At 47.4% G+C, this 21172-nt stretch overlaps 1 protein-coding gene across 1 annotated transcript in view; it reads right to left on the reverse strand.

Annotated features, from left to right (window-relative positions):
• Col23a1 (collagen type XXIII alpha 1 chain) overlaps nt 1-21172 on the reverse strand; it is a 354581-nt gene that overhangs the window by 62618 nt on the left and 270791 nt on the right. Inside the window, exon 4 of the mRNA XM_048814945.1 lies at nt 4797-4841. Within this exon, the coding sequence (XP_048670902.1) occupies nt 4797-4841 (45 nt within the window). The remainder of the gene's footprint in view (nt 1-4796; nt 4842-21172) is intronic.

The following is a 21172-nucleotide window of genomic DNA, read 5'->3' on the forward strand; positions in this document are numbered from 1 at the left end:
ATGTTTATTCTGATTCTTCACTTCTTTTGTCTATTGATTCTATTCATTGTTAAACATGGGGGTACTGGGGCTGGGGTTGTGGCTCAGTGGTAGAGCTCTTGCCTAGCACGTGTGAGGCACTGGGTTTGATTCACAGCACCACATATAAGTAAATAAAAAAGAAAAAAGTTTCGGCAACAACTAAAAAAATATTAAAAAAAGAAAAAAATGGGGTACTGATGTCCACCACTATTATTGTTGAGTCCTGTCAGGTTTTGCTTCATATATATTGGGGCTCTTTCTTGGACTGTAATAAACTGGAGTCCTAATTTGAATGGGTTTTCTTTCTTTCTTTCCTCCTCCATATTTAAATTGCTAAGTAAAAAAAAAATTTACCACTTATATATTATAAGTTTTACCACTGAGCTATATCTCAAGTCCTTTTTATTTTTTTTTAATTTTAAGATAGGGTCTTCCTAAGTTGCTGAGACTAGCCTTGAATTTGTAATTTTCCTGCTTCAGTCTCCAGAGTTGCTGGGATTACAGACATGCATCTCTACCACATCTGGCAAAGTACTTTATTTTTATGATTTTCTTAAGGACCTTCATTTTTTTCTAGATTTTTTTTTCTAAAAGCAAGTAGACAAACCAGATGCTAGTGAGCTATTAGTAACCATGATTGTTTAACTATAAATTATGTGTATTAATTTGGTTTATTTATTCAAACATATTAGTAAATGGCTGGATACATTATCCTATATTTACTACAATCTTCATGATAATTCAGAGCAATCTGAACAGTCAAATAATGTAGATATTTCCTTAAATGAAACCCAGTTTTGAAGAATTCATAAAGCAGCTTTTGTTACATCCTTGGATTTTTTTGTATTTACTAAATTTTTTTATTTTTAAACTGGTCAGAAAATTGTACACATTGATGAGGTGTGATGTAATGTTTTAATACATGTATACATTTTGTAATGTTTAAATCAGATTAAACATATTTATCTCTTCAAACATTCATAATTTCTTTATGGTGAAGGTTTTGAAAATCTTTTCTTTTTTTGTACCATGGTACCCAGGGGCACTTAATGAGTAAGCCACATCCCCAACCCTTTTTGTTTTTTATTTTGAGACAGGGTCTCACTAAATTGCTGAGGCTGGCTTTGAACCTGTGATCCTCCTGCCTTAGCCTCCAAGGCTGCTGGGATTATAGGTATGTACCACCGCACCTGGCTCTTCTAGCTTTTTGAAATATATACTGCATTATTGTCGTCTACAGTCACACTCCTGAGTAATAACACACCAGAACTTCTTGGTCTTATCTAACTGTAACTTAGTACCCATTGATCAACACTTCCTCAATGCCAATCCACCCACTGCCCACAGACTTGGGTAACCACCACCCTACTCCACACTTCTGTGAGATCAATTTTTAGATTCCATACATGAGTGAGATCAAGTAGTACTTGTCTTTTGGTGTCTGCCTTATTTCACTTAACCTAATGACTTCTTCCATATTATTGCAAATTACAATATTTCATTCTTTTTATGGCTGAATAGTATTCCATGGTGTATATTCTTTATTCATTTGTCAGTTGATGGATACTTAGATTGTTTACATTTCTGGGTTATTGTGAATAGAGTTGCACTAAACGTAAAGTGTGGATGCCTTCAACATACTGAATTCATTTCCTTTGATAACTACCCAGGAATGGGACTGATGGATGAGATGGTAATCCTATTTAAACATTTATTTATTTGTTTATTGTGCTGAGGATCGAACCCAGGGCCTCATGCATGCTAGGCAAACACTATACCACTGAGCCACACCCCCAGTCCCTATTTGAGCATTTTTTTCAGGAACCTTCATAGGTTTTCCCTAATGGATGCACAAATTTACATTCCTACCAATCCTGTGCAAGAATTCCCTTTTCTCCACCTCCTTGCCAGTACTTGTTATTTTTAGTCATTTTTTTTACCTTTTGCTTCTTTTAAGAAAATTTGTTCGAATTAGTTATACATGACAGTAGAACACACTTTGGTACATCATACATAGATGGAGTATAATTTCTTTATTTTTAAAAATTTTTTTATTATATTTACTTATTTTTTTTTACAATTTCTCATTCTTGATAATATCCACTCTTACGAGGGTGAGGTAATTACCAAGGTGGTTTTGATTTGTACTTTCCTGATGACTAATGTTATTAAATATTTTTTCGTAAAACTCTCGGCCATCTGTATGTCTTCCTTAAGAAATTCAGATCCATTTCCCCTTTTGGAATGGGTTTTCCAGTAAGCTGAATCATACTCTACTTTGTCCTTAAAAAAGTGACTACGTAGGGCTGGGGTTGTGACTCAGCAGTAGAGTGCTCGCCTAGTATGTATGTGCAAGGTGCTGGGTTCCATCCTTAGCACCACTTAAAAATAAATAAATAATAAAATAAAGGTATTGTGTCCAACTATAACTAAAAAAATATTTTAAAAAAAGAAAAGTAAGTACGTATTCCTCACACCCTTCCAAAAAGAATTTCAGGGAGCTTACAATAAAAGGCAGTAAAATCTTTTATGATGGTAGAAAATAGGAACTGAGTGATGAGCGTGTATTTGGTGTGTGTGGGGGTGTAGTGGGTGTGCTAACACACACATACACACAAATTCAGACTAATGGAGGTTTCTAGCATAAAACATAAAACAGCTTCAGTTTCTGGAAATCAAGGCAAAAAGAGAAACACAAGGGGTGTTTTCTATTAATGAGCAAACCCAGCTCTGGGAAGAAGAGTCTGAGGCTCTGAGAGAAGCTGCCCTGGATTCTCTTGAGCCCAATCAGCCTGGGGTCCTGTCGGTGGTGGCTCCCTCTGGCCTCGCCACTACGCCCTTCTTGTGAAGCCGCTTAAGGGCAGGACAGTCAGTCATTCAGTGATTCACTGTCCCCTGCATTTACCTGTTGGATGCTGGAGACTTGGGGTGGTAGCCCTTAGCCAGAGGGGTTAAAATAGGCTTTCTGTAGAAGCTACTTGAACTTGACTTGAAGGACAAAGAGAAATGACCTTGGAGTAAGAGTCTAGACAAAGAAGGAGATATTCTGGGCAAGGGAGGACATAAGAGTGAGGACTCAGAGGTAACAGGACCCTGGACACCCACAGTGAGGCTGAATGTGAGGGACATAGACTAGGGAGTCGGGGTGAGAGCCGCTGCAGGCTGCGGCCATGAGAGAGAGAAAGTGGCCCAGCTCCGAGATGTACTGAGAATTTGGAAGGGGACTTGGTGTGGGGAAAGGAAGGGTCACAGGGGATACTGGAGTCCGCACAGGGGAGCAGGTGGCTGGTGTCTCCTCCCTGAGGTGGTGAAGCCGGAGCAGAGAAGAGGGGAGGAGATGCTGAGTTTGGTGAAGCAGTGTCTAATCTCTGGGACCCAGAGGAAAGGACTGGGCTTGAGGCAGGGAGAGAGGTGTCCTCAGTGTCACTGGAGTAGCTGAAGCCACAGGAGTGGGAGACTGTGGGGAGAGAGGAGAGGAGAGGGCCAAAGGTGGATTCATTTAAGAGGCAAGTGGGGGTCTCATTAAAAAAGGCAAAGAACTAGAGGTCAGATGTGGGCCCTGAACTGAGCCAGAAATACCAGGGCGGAAGGGAAGTGACACAGAGTGAGGGTCAAGAAAGATAAAGACGTTGTTTAAAGAGAAAACAATCTTATACTAGGATTGTGACCACAGAACCACTAATTCAAATAATATGAACCTTTAAAGCATTTTCTTTAAGCAGCCCCAGATATTTAGGGAAACGAAATACTAAGATATCTATAATCAATCTATCACACTTAAAAATAGAATAGTCCTTAAGCAGTGAGTGTTTCATCTGACTTGCAAATTTTGCACCTATTTTGCCAAAGTCCTGATGGTTTCTCTTATCCATGTTCACACTCTCACCCTCATTCTGTTGATGCTGAGATCATTAAGATACACCTGTAGTTTGTATCTTCTATTCCAGACACAAATACAAAGGAATGTGGAAAGGGACGAGGGCATACGAGTGTTCCAATGACTCTTTTCTTTTTGTAGATAGCATTTACTGAGTACAGAAAAGGAAGAGAAGAAGTTAAGTAAGTAACTAAGAAAGTTAAACACTACAGAGTGTGTGCTGGTATGACCCGAAGGAAACCATTGCTAAATTTGGCCTTTGGGTGAGATGAAGACGAGGCAGAGGGATGTGGTTAATGCCTCTTAGTTGCTGGCAGCCAGGTGCGGGGAGAGGGGATACTAGGGACTGTGCAATGTGAGTTTATTTTGGGTGAAATGGAAATGATGGGGAGGAAGGTGGTGTAGATAAGTGAGTCCGTCTGCAGTTTGCTTGGAAGGAGGAGGAGCCTCCTCCCAAGGGCTTCCTCTGCCAAGGGAAGGAGAGGCCAAGTTTGGGGAGGGAGTGAGACATGCAGGAGAACTGTCCTGGCAGGTTGACAGAGCATGGCAGAGCCTGGGCTGGCAGAGTCGTAACTGCCCTCCACATGGCAGAGGCCATACTTCAGAGTGGCTGACAAGGGACTGAAGTTTCTAAAGCTGATAAACAGATTTAGGGGGTGGCTGAGGGCAGAGATGGGACAGTCCTGGAATTATGGATGTCAAGAAGCCAAGAAAAGGCAGTATTGGGAAGTGTGGCCTCTGGGGACAGCAGCTGGCATTAGAAAGGGGAGGAAGAACTGACTCAGGATCGAAGGGCATGACTAAAGGTGGGAGTCGGTGGCTGGCACCTCCAGCCAGGTTCTGGCCAGTTGTGTTCTTCCCAGGCCTGGTTTAGAAATTAAGAAAACCCAGGACTCACCAGGGTCGCCTCTTCTTCCGGGCTTGCCACGCCGTCCAGGGGCACCTAGGGAGGAAAACAAAGATGGATTCATTGAGAAGGGAAGCCAGGGGGCTTGGGAACAGCCTGCCAGCTGCTGGTTCCCCACTGCTGGGGCCCACCTGCCCACACCTGTGACAGTATCCTGGGAGCAGCCTGCCACATGGCCAAGGCTGAGGCCGAGGCCGGCCTGCTGGTGGCGGAGAGAAGAAACCGCTTACTTCTGCTGTCCCCTGCCCTGGCTCCTCCAGACACCGGCTCCCTGCTGGGCTGCATTCCTTACTCCTTCTGTAATTCCACCCTCTGTTCACTTATTCATTCACAAGTTCTTCCCCAACCAAAAAGATATACACTCGGGAGGCTCCTGAGGCAGGAGAGAGTTTACAGCTGAGAAACTTCAGACTTAGAAGACAAAGAAGGCCGAGGGAGAGAGTTTTCTTAGGAAAGCCCTGACAAATGCTTTCTGGTATCAAAGAAGGAAAAAAAAAAAAAAAAGCCAACACAATCAAGACCAATAAAGACACTATGGGACATTTCCAACGCTTCAATTTGGTGACAAGAGGCACCATCCATCCACGGTCTTTCTACTACCATCCACTGGAACCTTCAGTTCCTTCCTTTCCACCAGCCCAGGGAGATGCTTATACATTTGTTGTACTTTATTGCAGACCATGTGCACACCAGCACGTGATCCAGTCCTTCATCCTGACTCTCCCCACCCGCAGTACTGGGGATGGCACCTACCGCCTCACACACGCTAGGCATGCGCTCTGCAGGGAGCCCGGCCCCATCCATCAGTTTTAAGCCTTTTTGAATTTATAATTGCAGACCCTCCTGCCTCCACCTCTGGTCCTCTACCTGTATTGGTCCCTGAGACCCGGGTGGCCCTGATGCCACTGAATGCTGGCCAGCTCCCTGCCCTGGGTTGGAAGTCCTTGCCTTTGGTTGTAGGGTAGAGGCCTTGAAGCTTCTGTCAGTGTCCCTCATCCTGTCACCTCTGATGCAGCTCACCGCACACTTTCCTGGTGTCCCTTTGTCGTATGCTCTGCCTCCCTTCCCACCCCTCTAAGTCTAATTATTCCTGATTCTCCCATTTTCTTAGAGGAAAAGATATGCAGAAGTGAAATTGCAGGTAATTACTACATTGCAATCTGCAAATGACATTTATACCTCTGTCTTGCCTGATCACTATATGCTAGGCTCGGAGCTGGGTACAAAGTCCACAGAGAGGCAGGTATTATAAGGCATTGCCCTTTCTGGCAAAAGTCAGCCTCAAAATCTGTCAAGAATTCCCAGAATAACCATGGAGCAGATACAGGAGATTGGCTATGAATCGTCTGAGTTTGGTGGACCATGGAAAAATGAATGTATGTGTGTTTCCCTTTTTCCTTCTGCCCATTTTTGAATGGGAGGTCGAGCCCTTAGTATACCCTTGGCTCAAGGGTTAGCAGAGCAAAAAAGTAGACGCAGTCCTGGATCAAAGGTGCTTCCTGACTTTGGTTAAGAGGGTGCCTTGATGGGGAGGAGGGAGGCTTCAGAAGGACAGTGAGGGAAGAGGGCCCCTCAGTGCTTTGCTAGACCTTGAAACATACTCAGGCCCATGGGATGAGGTGACAGTGAATTTCCTGCCAGGCTCATAGCCTGAGGGTTTGAGGTCAGAATAGTTGAACAAAACTTAAATGTTTAAAATGTGCTGTCTCACAACTCTTGAGTCTTGAGGGGAGAAACTCATACCAGTGACATACCTCTTGATTTTCCCTCATCCTGGGCACAGACCTTGAACTTGGAGTTTGGAGCAAGATCCCACCTGAGAGTCACCCTGTCTCATCCTCTTTCCTCCACTCCCAGGGACCATGTTGCTTTGGGGGGGCAAGATTCCAGCACCCTTATAAAATTCACTTGTCACACCTGCATGGGTTTTATAGCTTATGATGTGCCTCCAGGCCCACAATCTAGGCTAAGGTTTGGGACACCTGTGCTACTGCACTGTTAACTATGTCTCTGACACCTCCACCTGGGTGTCTTACCAACAACTCAGGACTCTGGTGGCCAAAATACCCTCCCCCCTTTTTTTTAAATCCCCTTCCTAGCACCCCAGTTGGGGATGAGGGGGCCTGGAAATCTCATCAACTAGTCATATAGAATAAGTAAGCCCTTGTGTGTGAGGGGCTGGTTGGCATGCTCGAATGATTTTTCTCCTCTGTGGATATATTTATTTTCAGGGTGACGGGGGAGTGTGGGAACAGGAGCCCCACCAGCACACTCGGCATCATGTTCCTCTGCTTGTAGCAGAGAAAAGACCCAGTTTTCACCCCTGAAGTTTCAGGGCTCTTGCCAGGCCATGGAAGGCCCAAGCTTGGCTCAGGCAGGCCACTTGCCTTGGGCCTTACGTGTGGGACATGTCAGGAAAGGGGCCATGAATGGGAGAATAAGATGGGCTTCCTTTGACCCGAAGCGAAACCAGCATTGTGGTTTTCTGATGGTCATCACCGGTACAACTGTAAAATTCTCCGTCTGGGTAACTTGAGCCTGATTTGACTGCATTGAAGTGGCTGAACAAATGGATTTGTCTGGGTGGTTCTCCTGGGTGGCATGGTTAGGCAGCAGGCCCACTGGAAAGGGCTGCTAGCAGGGCAGGTGGTTGCCCTGGCAGAGTGGAGTGCTCCACCTCCCAGAGCCAGTGGGCCCAGCTCCCAGCAGGCTGGAGCTGCGTGGGAGCTGGGATGTCACTGAGCGGGCAGGGCCTGTGGGGCTGGGGGCCCTGCATCCTAGATGGATTTCCAACTGAAGGAGTCCATATAGAGAACAAGAACGAAGTGGCTCATGAGCATTCTCTGATAGGTAATGTAAACCAAGTACTGAAGGTTTTTGTGTGACCGACTCATGAATGGACAACTGGTCTACCCTTTATTGTGAGATTCACACTCAAACCTTCCACTCCACTAGGAGGCAACATGTCCAAACTCCAGTTCATCTCCTAATTACTTGCCTTCCCTAAGTGCAGGCATCACCAGTACCCCAGTAGCCGGGCCAGATCCCACCTGAGAGTTACCCTGCTGCATCCTCCTTCCTCCAGGCCTGACCTAGACTGCTTCCTTATTGGCATCAGGCAAACTCCCCAGCACCCAGGCTTGTCTCCCATTTGTCCTTCTGCTCCTCCTCTGTTGGGAGGATTCCTTCTCCAACCCTGGGATGGGACCGGGTGACGGTGGTGGAAGGAAGAAGAGAGGGAGGGGGCCTGGGTGGGTAAGGAGGCCTCAGGTCTGTCCTCATCATTTCCTGGCATTCTCTTTAAAAGACTGTCGAGTTCAACAAGATCCAGGGCTGAGAGGAGATACAGGATCACTTGGTTTGATGGGCACAGGTATTTGAGATGAGGAGTGCTTTCAGCCTTTCTTTCTCACTGGCTTCAGGAAGATAGGTGGTGAAGCCTGCCAGAGCTGGTGAGAACATGCCAGAGGTGGGTTCCATGCTCACTACGGGGCTCTTACTCTGCTGCTTCTGCAAATAGCAAGGCAGACACACACGAGGACTGCATGGTGTAAGTTGCAGGGGTGGAAGGCCCGAAGCACAGCCCTTCATGAGTTTCTAGGCCACCATGGGGAGTGCACTTGGTTCAGCATCTCTTAGTTTGGATCTGAAATGTTCCCCCAAGGTCTCTTGTGTTTGGAGGGAGGATTCGTGGGAAGTTTTAGATCAGAGAACTCTGACCTCATTAGTGGATTAATCCACTGACGGCTAAATGGACTACTGGGAGGTGGGAACTATTTGGAGAAAGTAGGTCACTGAGAGCGTGCCCTGCAAGTATTCATCTTCTCTCCAAGTTCCCTCCTTTGTCTCTCTGTCTGCTTCCCGATGGTCATGAGGTGAGACGCTTTCCTCCACCACACCCTTCTGCCATGGTGTTCTGCTTCATCTGAGGCCCAGGATAAGGGGGCCAGCTGACCACAAGCGGAATCCTCTGAAACCATGAGCCAAAATAAATCTTTCCTTCTCTAAGATTTTCTCATCAGGTATTTTGGTCACAGTGATGAAAAGCTGACTAACAGCATCTACAGGTGCCAGACCACCTATTCATCCATGAGCAAGAACTTGGAGCCCTTTTGCTATACCCCCAAATAGTCCTTTGAGGAAGATACTAGTGTCCACTCTATAGATGAGCATTCTGAAGCTAAGCCAGATGTAAAGACATGTTTCTGGTGCTTTCTGGGGCTTTTCACAGTCAGTTTGCGGTTCCAAAGGTTTCAAGGACAGTCGTGCCCCATACACCTCCTGGAGAGAGGGCAGCCCACTTGGCTGCAGTTCAATTATCTGAGTGAGCAAAACCAGAACACTGCTCAGAGTTTTCCCCTTGTTGGTCCGTCTCTCCCATTTCTACAAGAAGGAGAACTCTCCTGCAGTTGCCGCAGACTCAGACACTCATGAGGGCCACTGTCTATCTTGATTTACCTGTTCACATGTACATGGGGAAACCATGTCTGGAAGAACAAAACAGATGTTGTCTGAGGCTGTTGCTGGAAAAACTGTTCCAGCTGCAAGTCTGCAGATGATGAAGCCTGGCTTGGGCTGGGAGAATGTCATTGTCCCCACCTCTGCAAGAGAACCATGGGATTCTGGGTCCAGGGTTGCCAACCGTAGGGACATTGATGTTTATAGCTGGTGTCACAAGAGTGACATGGGCAAAGGCCCCCATTTGTCTTTTATTGTCTTTTGGTACTAGGGGTTGAACCCAGGAGTGCTTTACCACTGAGTTACATCCCCAACTCGTTTTGATTTTTATTTCGAGAAAGGGTCTAGCTAAGTTGCTGAAGAATCTCACTAAGCTTTTAAGGCTGGTCTCAAACTTGCCATCCCCCTGCTTCAGTTGCTGGAATTACAGGCAGGTGTACTGGGCCTGGCAAAGCCTCATTTTTGAAGCTGTGGGCAGCAGACATCAAGGGTGGGGGGTGTGCCTGAGCAGGAGGGGAAAAGACCTGAGTGACATGGAAGCTGTTCAAATCTGAACAAGTCACTCAACCTCTCTGAGCCTTAGGTTCCCAGCCCACGAGGATAAGGATTTAGTGATGGTGGCAACTACATATACCTTGTAGAGTAAGTAAACAGATGAGTCGGCAGCAGAGGACATAAAAGGGCCGCTAATTTGGGATCTCAATAAATAACCAGTTGGAGGGGCTCCTGCCATTAAAACATGGGGTCTTGATGTAAATGGATATTTTTTGGTGTTCTCCAGGCAGGGAGAGACAGAGCAGATCCACTTGAGTAAACTTGTGGACAGGATTCAGCCTTATTTTGAGTGTATAGGGTAAGGTCAGCCCATGGAAAGTCTGGGCTGTCCCTAATCACTGCCTGTCTGCAAACCTGGGTATCAGAATGCAGAGGCTGAGCCATCTAGGAAAGGGATTTCTCCATGAAATCCTGAGGTTTCCGGCACAGCACGGGCCAGTGAGGGCTCCAGCTTGTTGCTAAATGGCTCAGGATGCCTGTGACCACCATCTGTGCTGTAAATAGCTCCAGGAGGATTAGGCTCTGTTTGAGGCCAGACAAAATGGAACCATTTCTAACTCACAGAAGCTTCATCTCATGTTGGGCTGGAGAACTCAGGTCAATGGCCAATACCAAAGGGAGACCCTGAACTCTGACTTCCTCTGAGATTTGAGTGGTGAGATCTTGGCTCTCAAAGTGGTGCTATAAGCCTTTCTGCACCTACCTCTGCTGAGGGCATCTTCCCCAGCAACACCTGCCTCATCACTGACCTCTTACAAACTAGAGCCTCCCTACTGCTGCTGGGCTGTGCAGGGACAGCATGCCCAGGCTCCTCCCTCTCTCTCTAATGGTCTGACTGCCTCCTGGGCTCCTATCTGGTTTCTCAGCCCTCAGCCCTGTTCCTGCTCTTTCCTCCTCTCAGGCCCTGAGCGCAGGGACTTTTGTGCAATATTTCTAATTGTATCTATTCAAAAGTTCACAAAACATTTTAATCTGTCTCTGCTCTTTTCTCCCTATAGATTGGGAGAACTAAGGCTCAGAGAAGCCAAGCAATGCTTCCAGACAGAACAGATAAGGAGGTGAAGTCAGCCTAAGTGTCTCTATATGGAAGAATGGGTAAGCAAAATGTCATAGATACAATGGGGGTTATGGTTTGGATTTGAAACAAAAGCTTGTGTGTTGAAGGGAACAGTCTTCAGAGGTGAAGGTCTTTGGAAAGTGATTGGATCTTGAGGGTTCTGACCTCATCAGTGGATTCATTCATTGATGGATTCATAATTTAGCAGGCTACTGGAAAATGGTGGAAACTTAGAAGCTGAGGCCTAGTTGGAGGAAGTAGGTCCTTGGTGTACCCTTGAGGGCTACACTTGGTTCCCTGCCCCCTCCTCTTTCTCCATTAACTTCAAGTTTGCTCTCCTGCATGCCTCCCACCATGTGTTGTCATGGCCCCAAAGCAACGGGCCAGTTCGCCATGGACGGAAACCCTCTGAAACCAAAAACCAAAAAGTCTCTGAACTCCTTTTATTTTTATTTTATTTTTTTATATTTATTTGTTAGGTATAGTTGGACACAATACCTTTATTTTATTTATTTATTTTTATGTGGTGCTGAGGATCGAACCCAGGGCCTCGCACATGCTAGGTGAGCACTCTACCACTGAGCCACAACCCCAGCCCCATGAACTCCTTTTAAGTTGTTCTCCTAGGTATTTTATCACAGATGGACAACTGACCAATGTACAGGATGTGATTCAGCCTTAAGAAGGAGGGAAATTCTGACACATGTGGATGAACCCTGAGGATGTTATGCTAAGTGAAATAAAAGTCACGGAGAGTACAAATACCGAATGATTCCCATTATATGAGGTTCCTTGATTAGTCAAACTCACAGAGGCAGAAAGTGGAATGTTGTTTGCGGGGGGCTGGGGTGGGAGAGGGAGATGGGGAGTTAGTGTTTCGTGGGGACAGAGTTTTGGTTGGGCAACAGGAAGAGAGTTCTGAGAAGGGTGGTGATAATTGTTGTGTAACAATGCGAATATACTTGATGCATTAACTGTACGCTTAAAAATGGCTTAAATGGTAAATTTTAAGTTATGCATATTTTAATCACAAATGAAAAAACAAAACAAAAACAAAATACTAAGTAATCCTAAGGCTCTCGGCTACAAGGAACAGAGCTAGGCTGGCCCGATACACTATGGTAAAGCCGTGGGTAACCACAGCTGAGTGTCTACCATGATCTTGGTGCTGTATAATCAGATAAAATGCCACCCCCAAGGTCACGATGGCATCCTTGAGGTCATACGGTGAGAAAATGGCAGAACCAAGACTGGAGCCCAAATCTGTGGGACTCCAGAGCTCTAGAGTCTGGTCCCCGAATTTCTCAGCTACTGTGACCAGGACCAGACTCTTCTTATCATCCCGTAAAGTGACTACAAGCCTCAAACATCCCCTCGATTTAGTTATTCTCAAAGGCACTGACTCTCTTCCCAGAACTTTGGGAGGAGAGTGAGGGGAGGTGGTTTTGGATGCCTCCTTCCCTGACCTTCAGCCTGGAGCTCCCCAAGGTTGCCTGGGGTTCTGGTGGGCTGGGCCCTGAGCAGAGAATGGGTGGGGAGGTCCCTGGATTTGAGCTTTTAAGACCAGATCACCAATAACATCTCCCTGGTTCAATTGGTTTTACAAGTCTCAGACCACTTCAGGGGCAAAAACTCCCACCCAGATGCTTGTTTCTACCTTGGCCTAGTCTTTTATCCCTTGGAGGAGGGGGCAGGTGTATTGTGGTGGATGCCTCTGGGATAGGCCTAGGGGCTATGATACGTTGCCCTGGTTAATTGGGCTCAGCCAGGATTGTGGAAAACTCTGTACTCTGGGAAGTAAAATCACAGCCTCTTGCTCAGCAAACCCACTTCATTCCAGAGTTGCTTTGTCCCCGCAGACCCATCTTCCACTATCCACCACACCCCTCTGTTGCAAGGTCCCAAAGCAGTTGGAAAAACCAATGCCACAGACTGCCAGGGTTTTAAGGCACCACCCTTTTGAGTGTGTCTGGGACCAAGGTCAGTGTCCAGGCTGGTGAAAGATCTTGACTGGCCCAGTGACCAGATCTGGTGAGATCACTCACACACTGTGCCATTGAGTGAATGAAGGAACAGGGCCCAAGTCAGGAGCTGCTGGTGTTATGCTTGAATTCGGGACCCCCAAAAGACCACCAGAGACCAAGATCGATGTAAACAGCAAAGAGGTGTTTATTGCGAGCTAGCTCAGTCCTCCGCGCGCACATACAGCAACTGGTGACGCTGAGAGGCCCCGAGCCCAGGGTTTGCAGCAGTTTTATACATTCTTTGGAGAAGGCAGGGACCCCCACATACATCATAGCATCTGTTAGCAAATCATCACACTCCATGGGAAAATCAAATAACAACTCTAAAACATGATCAACACATTCACTGGCGGGAACAAGTTGGGTAGGGGTGATTGGTCAGTACAAAAGGGGTATTCATTTGAACTGATTGGTTTAAGCCAAGAGGGGTGTACGTGCTGAACTACATGGTTTCCCAACTTGTTATCAACCACCATAAACTACTGGGAGGGTCATCTGGCATCCCAGGTATTTCCCTGTCTCATGCTGATTGGTGGCTGCTAGGGGGTTGCTATGGATCCCCACCTAGCCTGACTGAGTCAGGGACACCTGGCGCAGCAGATCTCTCCTGTTATTTGTAGATAAACAACTTAGCAGGGTGGGAATGTGCCTAGGAGTGCTCTGTGGGTTTTTCCAAGGACAAAGGTGATGTCCCTTCCTTGGACAGGCTTTGCTCTGAGGTAGAGGCTGGTTTTTCACTGGGTCCATGGATGGCCCAACCTCACATTCACAAAAGACCCCATGTGGACATTACTGCTCTCTCCAAAGGAGTTCAGTACCTGACAGCCACAGCAGGACCCTGACAGCATTTAATAAAAACAAGAATTAGTGGGGACCCTTCCAATAAACTGTTTATGTTTGGCACTAACCTAGATTCTATGGTATTAACTCATATGTCCTGCACACCAAGTCTGTGAGGAAGGCTATGATTATTAATGTCCACTTTACAGATGAATAAACTGAGATACGGAAAGATTAATTGACTCTCTGAGGCCATACAGGTAGTAGTGACTAGAGCCACACAGTCTGGATCATGAGCCTGTGCTTCTAATGGCTGCCTGGTTCCCTCCCATCATAGAAGATACTTGTTAGAGGTAAGCAGTTAAAATAGTCCACAACTTTTATAACCATGTCTTGGCATTTGTTATTTGTTTATTTAAAAAAAATATTCCAGGAACCACACAAAATGGAAGTGGCCCAGGGATGGCCCTCCAAGGTCCGTGAATTAAATCTCTAATTGAAAGGCCACATGCTGTGGGGCAGCACTGGAGACTCGGAATGCCTCCAAGCCCCTTGAGGCATGCCTTCCTGAAGCCATCCCAAATGGCTGCAGTTTATGGGCAGATTCCTCCAACTCAAGTCGGGAGCGGCTTTCATAAAGTGTTTAAAATGGGGCTAAGGAGTTCAAATCTGTTACTCTTAGCGGTGCTGCAGTGTGACCACCCTATGTCAGCCAGAGTCCCAAGAGCCCTCTCCCAAAGGGTCCTGGTGGGGAGGGGAGGCCCACTGCCACATGCTGAGCCTGTGCAAGCCACCTGCTGGGTGCTCTTGCTATTTCTTTAACCCTCTGAGTCATTTTGAGATCAGATTGGCCCCATTAACAGATGGGGAAACTGAGGCACAAAGGTGAAAGTCTGGGCCTGGGCTCTTGCCCCCACCAGTGTTGGCCTCCTAAGTTCCTCCCTTTTAGGGAAAGAGATTGTGGTTTAGGTCTCAGAGCTAAGAATGGAATGTCCCACCCAGAAGGTGTAGCAAGAAGACCTGAAAAGAAACAGAACCTAGGGGGAGGGGACCAGGGTCAGTGGATGGTGGCTGGACCTGGTGGCAGGGCTCTGTATGTGCTTTTGGTCAAGGGTGTGTGGGGAGCACCCAGAGGAGCAGATAGGAACACTCTCACAGTGGAAGTACTGCTTTTTGGAAGCCTTCAGACCTCTGTGTCTTAGAATAGAGACTTAAAGAGAGAGCAGCTAATCACGGTCCTTTTGATTGACTGATGTAAGTCATGTGGGCATCCCATGTTGGGGAAGCCAAGTGCTATGGTTTCAATGTGCTCCCCAACGTTCATGTGTAAACTTCATCTCCATTGCAACAGTTTGGGTGGGCAGGACCTTTAAGAGGTGATCAGGTTATGAGGACTTGGTGCTCATGCATGGGATTAATCTGTTACTATAGGAGTGATTTGTTGTAAGGGGAGTTCGGGTCCCCTCTCTTCCCTCTCTCCCCTCTCTTCTCCCTACTTTCTCTCTCCCTGTCTCTCTCCTGTGCTCTTTTCTCCTGCTTCTCGCCAGGGGATGATGCAGGACAGGGGCTGTCACTAGATATGGGCCCCTTGACCTTGGATCTAGTCTCCAGAACTGTAAGAAACCAGCCTCTGGAGGGCCAGGCATGATAGGGCACCCCTGCAATCCCTGAGACTGGGGAGGCTGAGGCAGGAGGATTGCAAGTTTGAGGCCAGCCTAGGCAATTTAGCAAGACTCTGTTTCAAAAACTAAAAAGGGCTGGGGATGCTGCTCAGTGGTAAAGCACCCCTGGGTTCAATCCCTAGTACCAAAAAAATATACCAGAAGAAATCAATTCCTGCTCTTCACAAATCCCTGAGTCTCAGGCATTCTGTTGAAGCAGTGCGAAATAGACTGACACCCAGTAATAGGCCATGTCTCAGGCTTGGCAGCCGCCCCCCCCCAACTCCTGGGGGGCTCTGGCATGGAGAAACTCTCATGAATAGTGAGCTCTGCCTCTCAGGATGACTGAGAGAGACCATGACCCTTCTCTCCCATAGGGGCTCAAGGCCATGAGAATGGCTTTGAAAGGGCTGCAGGGGCCCTGACTGGTCATCAGGCCTGGACAGGAAGTGGGGGAGAATTCCAGAGAGGGGATATGGATATTCTTGGGCTCTCTAAGGGTGTAGGCTAAGAGTCAGGTTAACTGGAACATGGAAGTAGCCCGTCCCCAGGCAAAGGTATTGGCTACAGAGGAAAGATGGTGTTGTATGCAATAGCTGGCCACTGGATCTGCAGGATGTGGGTGGCACTGCTACTGAGGGCATAGGGTGGCCGCCAGAGAGCTTGGGGTGATGGCTTTTGTTGTATGGGTGGATGGTCTAGGGCTTGGGGGCTCCGTCAGCCCCAGATCTGTGCTACTACAAATGAGCTCCCTCCCAGGGCCCACTGTCTCCTGGGATCCCATTTCCTGTTGGAAAACAGGCTCCAGCGAGGCGCACATAAACCAGCACACCCCAAAGATGCCAAATTCCTCAACTCTTCATTCACCCCAAAGCCTTAATCACTGACACATGGGCTGATCTATTCCTCCAAACTTAATGAAGGCCAGGATTTATTGCTTTCAGAGAATGCAAAGCTTTTTCTTTCTTTCCATTTTTTTTTTTTTATAACTTAAAAGGGCTATTCATGTGAGCTTTGATTTTCATGAGAATTCCTGACAAACCTGCATACAAAATCCCCACCCTGCTCTTCTCAGAAGGTTCTAGAAAAGGTCTAGTGAGGCCAATCAGCTGGAGGTCTGTGGAGTGTGGCCAGCGCAGTAGTGGGCATGGACTTAGTAAGTCACACAGTGGTGGTCGGGGGAGCTGACCACTCAGCATATATCACCTGCTCCCAGGTGTCCCGACATCATGGACCCTGGATTTTGCATTCCCAGCTCCTTGGGACAGGAAACAGAGCTCTCCCGAGGGAAACACAGGCCACCCCACAGTGGGGCCTAGCATGATTTAATTTCCACAAGGAATAGTGAAGAACTACAGTGGGCATTAGGGTGCTCAACTATCCTGGTATATCTGGGGCTCTCAATGCTAAAGTCAGGACAGTCTCAGCAAATAAGGATAGTTGGTCACCCCAGTGGACAGTTGTGAGGAAGGAAGCTCTCAACACTGCCCTTCTACCTGACTCCCTGTCACAGGACCTTACTTCCACTCTTGAACCCTGCAGCCTACTTCTTCCCCCAGGCCTTTGCACTGGCTGTGCCCTCTGCCTGGAACTCTCCTCCTGCACATTTGCACTACTGACTCCTCCTTGTCACTTCCTGGACCACCCAGTCTAAACTGGCCTGTCCTCAGGACCTTCCGCCACATACTCCTATGTTATTTTCTTCTAATCACTTATCCATATCAAAATCACCTGTTTATTTTATTTGCTTCTTTTTGCTGGGGACTGAAACCAGGACCTTAGTTATATCCCCACCCCTGCTTAAAAGGTTTTTAAAAAAGTTTAAATCAACACAGAGTAATTGCACAGACTGATGGGGTACAGTGTGGCCTTTCAATTCATGCACATGACATGCAGCGATCGGATCAGTCTCGTTGGCATATCCATCACCTCAAACACATCACTTCTTTGTGTTGGGAACATTGAAAGTTCTCTCCATTTGCTGTTTTGAAATATTCAATTAATTTTGTGAATCTTGATTTCCCTACTGTGCTACGGAACTTTAGACTGGGGATGAAGCTCAGTGGTGGAGCATGAGCTTAGCACGTGCAAGGCCCAGGGTTTGCTCCCCAACACGAAAACAAACAAAAACCAAAGGAACCCAAACAAACAACCCCCTCCAAAGAAAACAACAAACAGAGGGAGGGAGGAAGTCCTAGGGATTAAAACAGAGCAAACTGTTATGTGCATTTATGAGTATGTCAAATGAATCTCATTACTATGTTTAACTACAATGCACTGATAAATATTAAAAAGCAAAGTTGGAGAACACACACAACAGAACAAACAAAAATCCCCAATTATTCTTCCTATCCAATTGCACCTTGTACTCATCAACCAGACAGCCTACCTAGTTGCTGGGGTCACAGGCATGCGCCACCATGGCCAGCCCCTTCCTTCACTTGATTTTTAGTGTTTATGGTGTCTCTTTCCTCCCTGGAAAGTCAGTTCCTGCCCACTGGTTCATGGCTTCAGTTTTCAAGTGGGCCTGATATGCAGCCCTGTGCTAAACAACTGTTCAGAGCATGCATGAACTCTCTTCTGGAAATTGGGTGGAGGTGGGAGGACCTTGGGGTCCCCAAACTGGCCAACGGTCAACCTTGCTGTTCTGAAGCCCTTCTGAACTGGGAAGAAGTGGGCTTTGTCCCCAGGCTGTGTGCAGCCAGATTGCATGCAGCCCAAATTACCCATGTGTCACCTCATGTAATGCTCAGAGCAGATTCTTGAGGCTGGGACACCAACATTCCCTTTTACAGATCCTGGGATGAGGCTCAGAGTAGGAAGGGACTGCTCACCATCAGTGTCAGCCAGGGTGGACAGCCAGACTGTGTAGTCCCCAAGGCTTGGGCCTCTTTGCTGCTTGCCTCTGACATGAGTCTGAGGTCTCAGGAAGCCACTTCAGCTGTGCAGCTTGGCCAACTACATCTGGGGGAGCCAAGAGGAAAGATTCAGGGGGCCCCAGGAGGCTGCTCCCAGGTCCTGGCCTGTGAGGCAGAGGTGCCACCCTGTTCCCTTGTACTATTGACTTGCACTCCCAAGGGGCCTTGAGTGATCCACACTTGTTTTTGTTGACCACCAGGGCCAGGCCTGAGGACCATGGCTTCCCTTGGAGAATTCTGGCTGTCATGAGCCGAGTCCTCCTTGTCTGTCCTTGCCTGCCACTGGCCTGGCTGCTCAGAGGCTGCTCTGCAGTTTCTCACACCCTCCTTTTCCTCCAAAGCAGTAGCTCCCTGCCCTTCATCACCATTGGGTCCTCATGTGGCCTGGAGGTCACATGTATTCAGGGCTGGGACCAACTGTCCCTGCATGGGCTGGTGTGGGGAGGCCCATGTGGTCAACATCTGTTTTTTTTTTCCAGTGCTGGGAATTGAACCCACATCCTTGCACACACTAGGCAAATGCTCTACCCTGCGTTACACCCCAGCAGCATTGTGTTCTAAACAGCTTTATTAGATATGATTCACCTGTCATGCAATTCATCCAATGACTTTTTTAAAAAAATATTTTTAGTTGTAGATGGACACAATAACTTTATTTTATTTATTTATTTTTATGTGGTGCTAAGGATCGAACCCAGTGCCTCACATATGCTAGGCAAGGACTCTACCACTGAGACCCAGCCACAGCCCCATCCAATGACTTTTGGTATATTACACCTTTTTTTATTTATTGGTGCAGTATGCTAAGCACACACTCCTACCATTGAGCTACATCATCAGCCCCATATTTTAACTTTTAAATTATTTTTAGGGGTTGGGGATTCAGCTCACTTACAGAATACTTGCTCAGCACACACAGGCTCTCAGCACAAAAAAAAAAAAAAAAGAAAAGAAAAAGAAAAAGAAACAGAAAAAAATTTAAATTGTGGAAAAATCAATAACAAAGTGTATCATCTTAGCCATTTTTATGAATGAAGTTCTGGAGCCTTAAGCGCTTTTACATTGCTGTGCAGCAGTACCTGATCTCCCCCTGGCATCCGTTTCGAGGAGTCTCGTCCCTAGAGGGTGCGTCCCTGGACACTGGGTGCTGCCATATCTGAAATTCCCCTGGCATCTGGTTATAGGTGTCTCGCCCCTAGAGGGGGGTGTCCCCTAGTCTCTGGGTGCGGCTGTATCTGATCTCCCCTGGCACCCAGTTTTGAGGGGTCTCGCCCCTAGAGGGGGGCATGCCCTGGACCCTGGGTGTGGCCCTACCTGATCTCCCTATGCACCGGGTTCGAGGGGTGTCGCCCCTAGAGGGGAGAGTCCACTGGACCCTGGGTGGGGTGGTACCTAATCTCCCCCCCAGATCCCGGGTTCAAGGGGTCTCACCTGTAGAGGGGGAAGTCCCCTCTTCCTTGTGTGCAGTGGAACCTAATCTCCCCCCAGGTTCGAGGGGGTCTCACCCTAGACGGGGGAGTACCCTGGAACCTGGGTGCAGCAGCAGTACATGATATTCTGCAGCACCCGCATTCCAGGGCTCTTGCCCCGAGAGGGGGACGTCCCCTGGTCCCTGGGTACTGCTGACCTGATGTCCACCCAGCACCCAGGTTCAAGGGGTCTCACTGACACTCTGTTCCCAGAGCCCTCTGGAAAACCTTTCTCCCCTGGAGCTGGGTGCCGGGATGCTTTAGGCTGCAGGGAAAGGGGCTCCTGTGTGTGCGTGTGTGTGTGTGGGGGGCTGTCATGTGCCCTGCATGTGCTGGGGCTCCTTCAGATGTTTGCACATGTCTAATGTGCTCAGCACCTTTGCCAGGGACTTCACAGCAACCTCACTTTGCAGATGAAGCAGAAGAGACTCACAGAGAAGGGACGGACTAGACCAAGTAACACAGTTGGTATGCAACAGAGCTGGGACCCAAACTCAGTTGTGTTCAATTCATGAACACTGACTTTCTTTTTTCTTTTTAAAAGGAAAAAATGGGGACTGCCTGGAATCTCTCCATCTATTCCAGATGCCATCGTGAAATGACATCCAGAGAGACCCCTTGATGTCCCCAGATATAAGCACTTCCCTTTCCTTCCTTGACCTGTGCTGCTCTGGCAGAGTGGGCTATGGCCTGTGGGGGCAGGAGGACTGGGTTACTCTGGACTGTGCTCTCAGGGTGCTTGATCCCACCTCTGGTTTCAGATTTAGTGGGGCTGTGAAATTTGCATTTTTAACAACTGCCCAGGTGTTGCCATTATTGCTGGTCTGAGAAATACACTTTGAAAGCCAGTTGATTTCTCTCTAGTTTTGATTTGCTTTTTGCTGTCCTGGGGATTGAACCCAGGGCTTTGGAGCATGCTAGGCAAATGCTCTAACATATTTCCAGCTTTCTCTCTTTAAATACTACTTTCTTTGTTCCAAAATATTTCCAGCCTCATGTGTTTTTAGCTATGCTATGTTGCCTTTTGTGTGCTCAGGGAGGCTGGAGTCAAGCTGTGCCTTTACAAAACCTGGGGACACCACCTCTGGGTTCATAAATCACTGGTAATTATTTCTACTGCTGCTTTTGCTGTGGGGCTGTGAGGTCACTGAGCACAATTACTATGTACCCAGCCAGCGCTGTCATGTAAATCACTCACTGGATTTTAATTTTTTTTTTCTTTTGCACTCTTGGGGATCAAACCCAGGGCCTCATGCATGCTAGACAAGCGCTGTAGCATCGAGCTGCATCCTTAGCCCTTTTTATTTTTTTTTTATTTTGAGACAGGTTCTTGCTAAGTTGCCCAGGCTGGCCTTGAACTTGCAATCCTTTTGCCTCAGCCTCCTGGGTAAGATAGCTGGGATAACAGGCATTTGTCACCATGCCAGCTCCATCCTTGAATTTTC

Source organism: Marmota marmota, unplaced genomic scaffold (genome assembly GCF_001458135.2).
Source record: "Marmota marmota marmota unplaced genomic scaffold, marMar, whole genome shotgun sequence".
Lineage (NCBI taxonomy): Eukaryota > Metazoa > Chordata > Mammalia > Rodentia > Sciuridae > Marmota > Marmota marmota.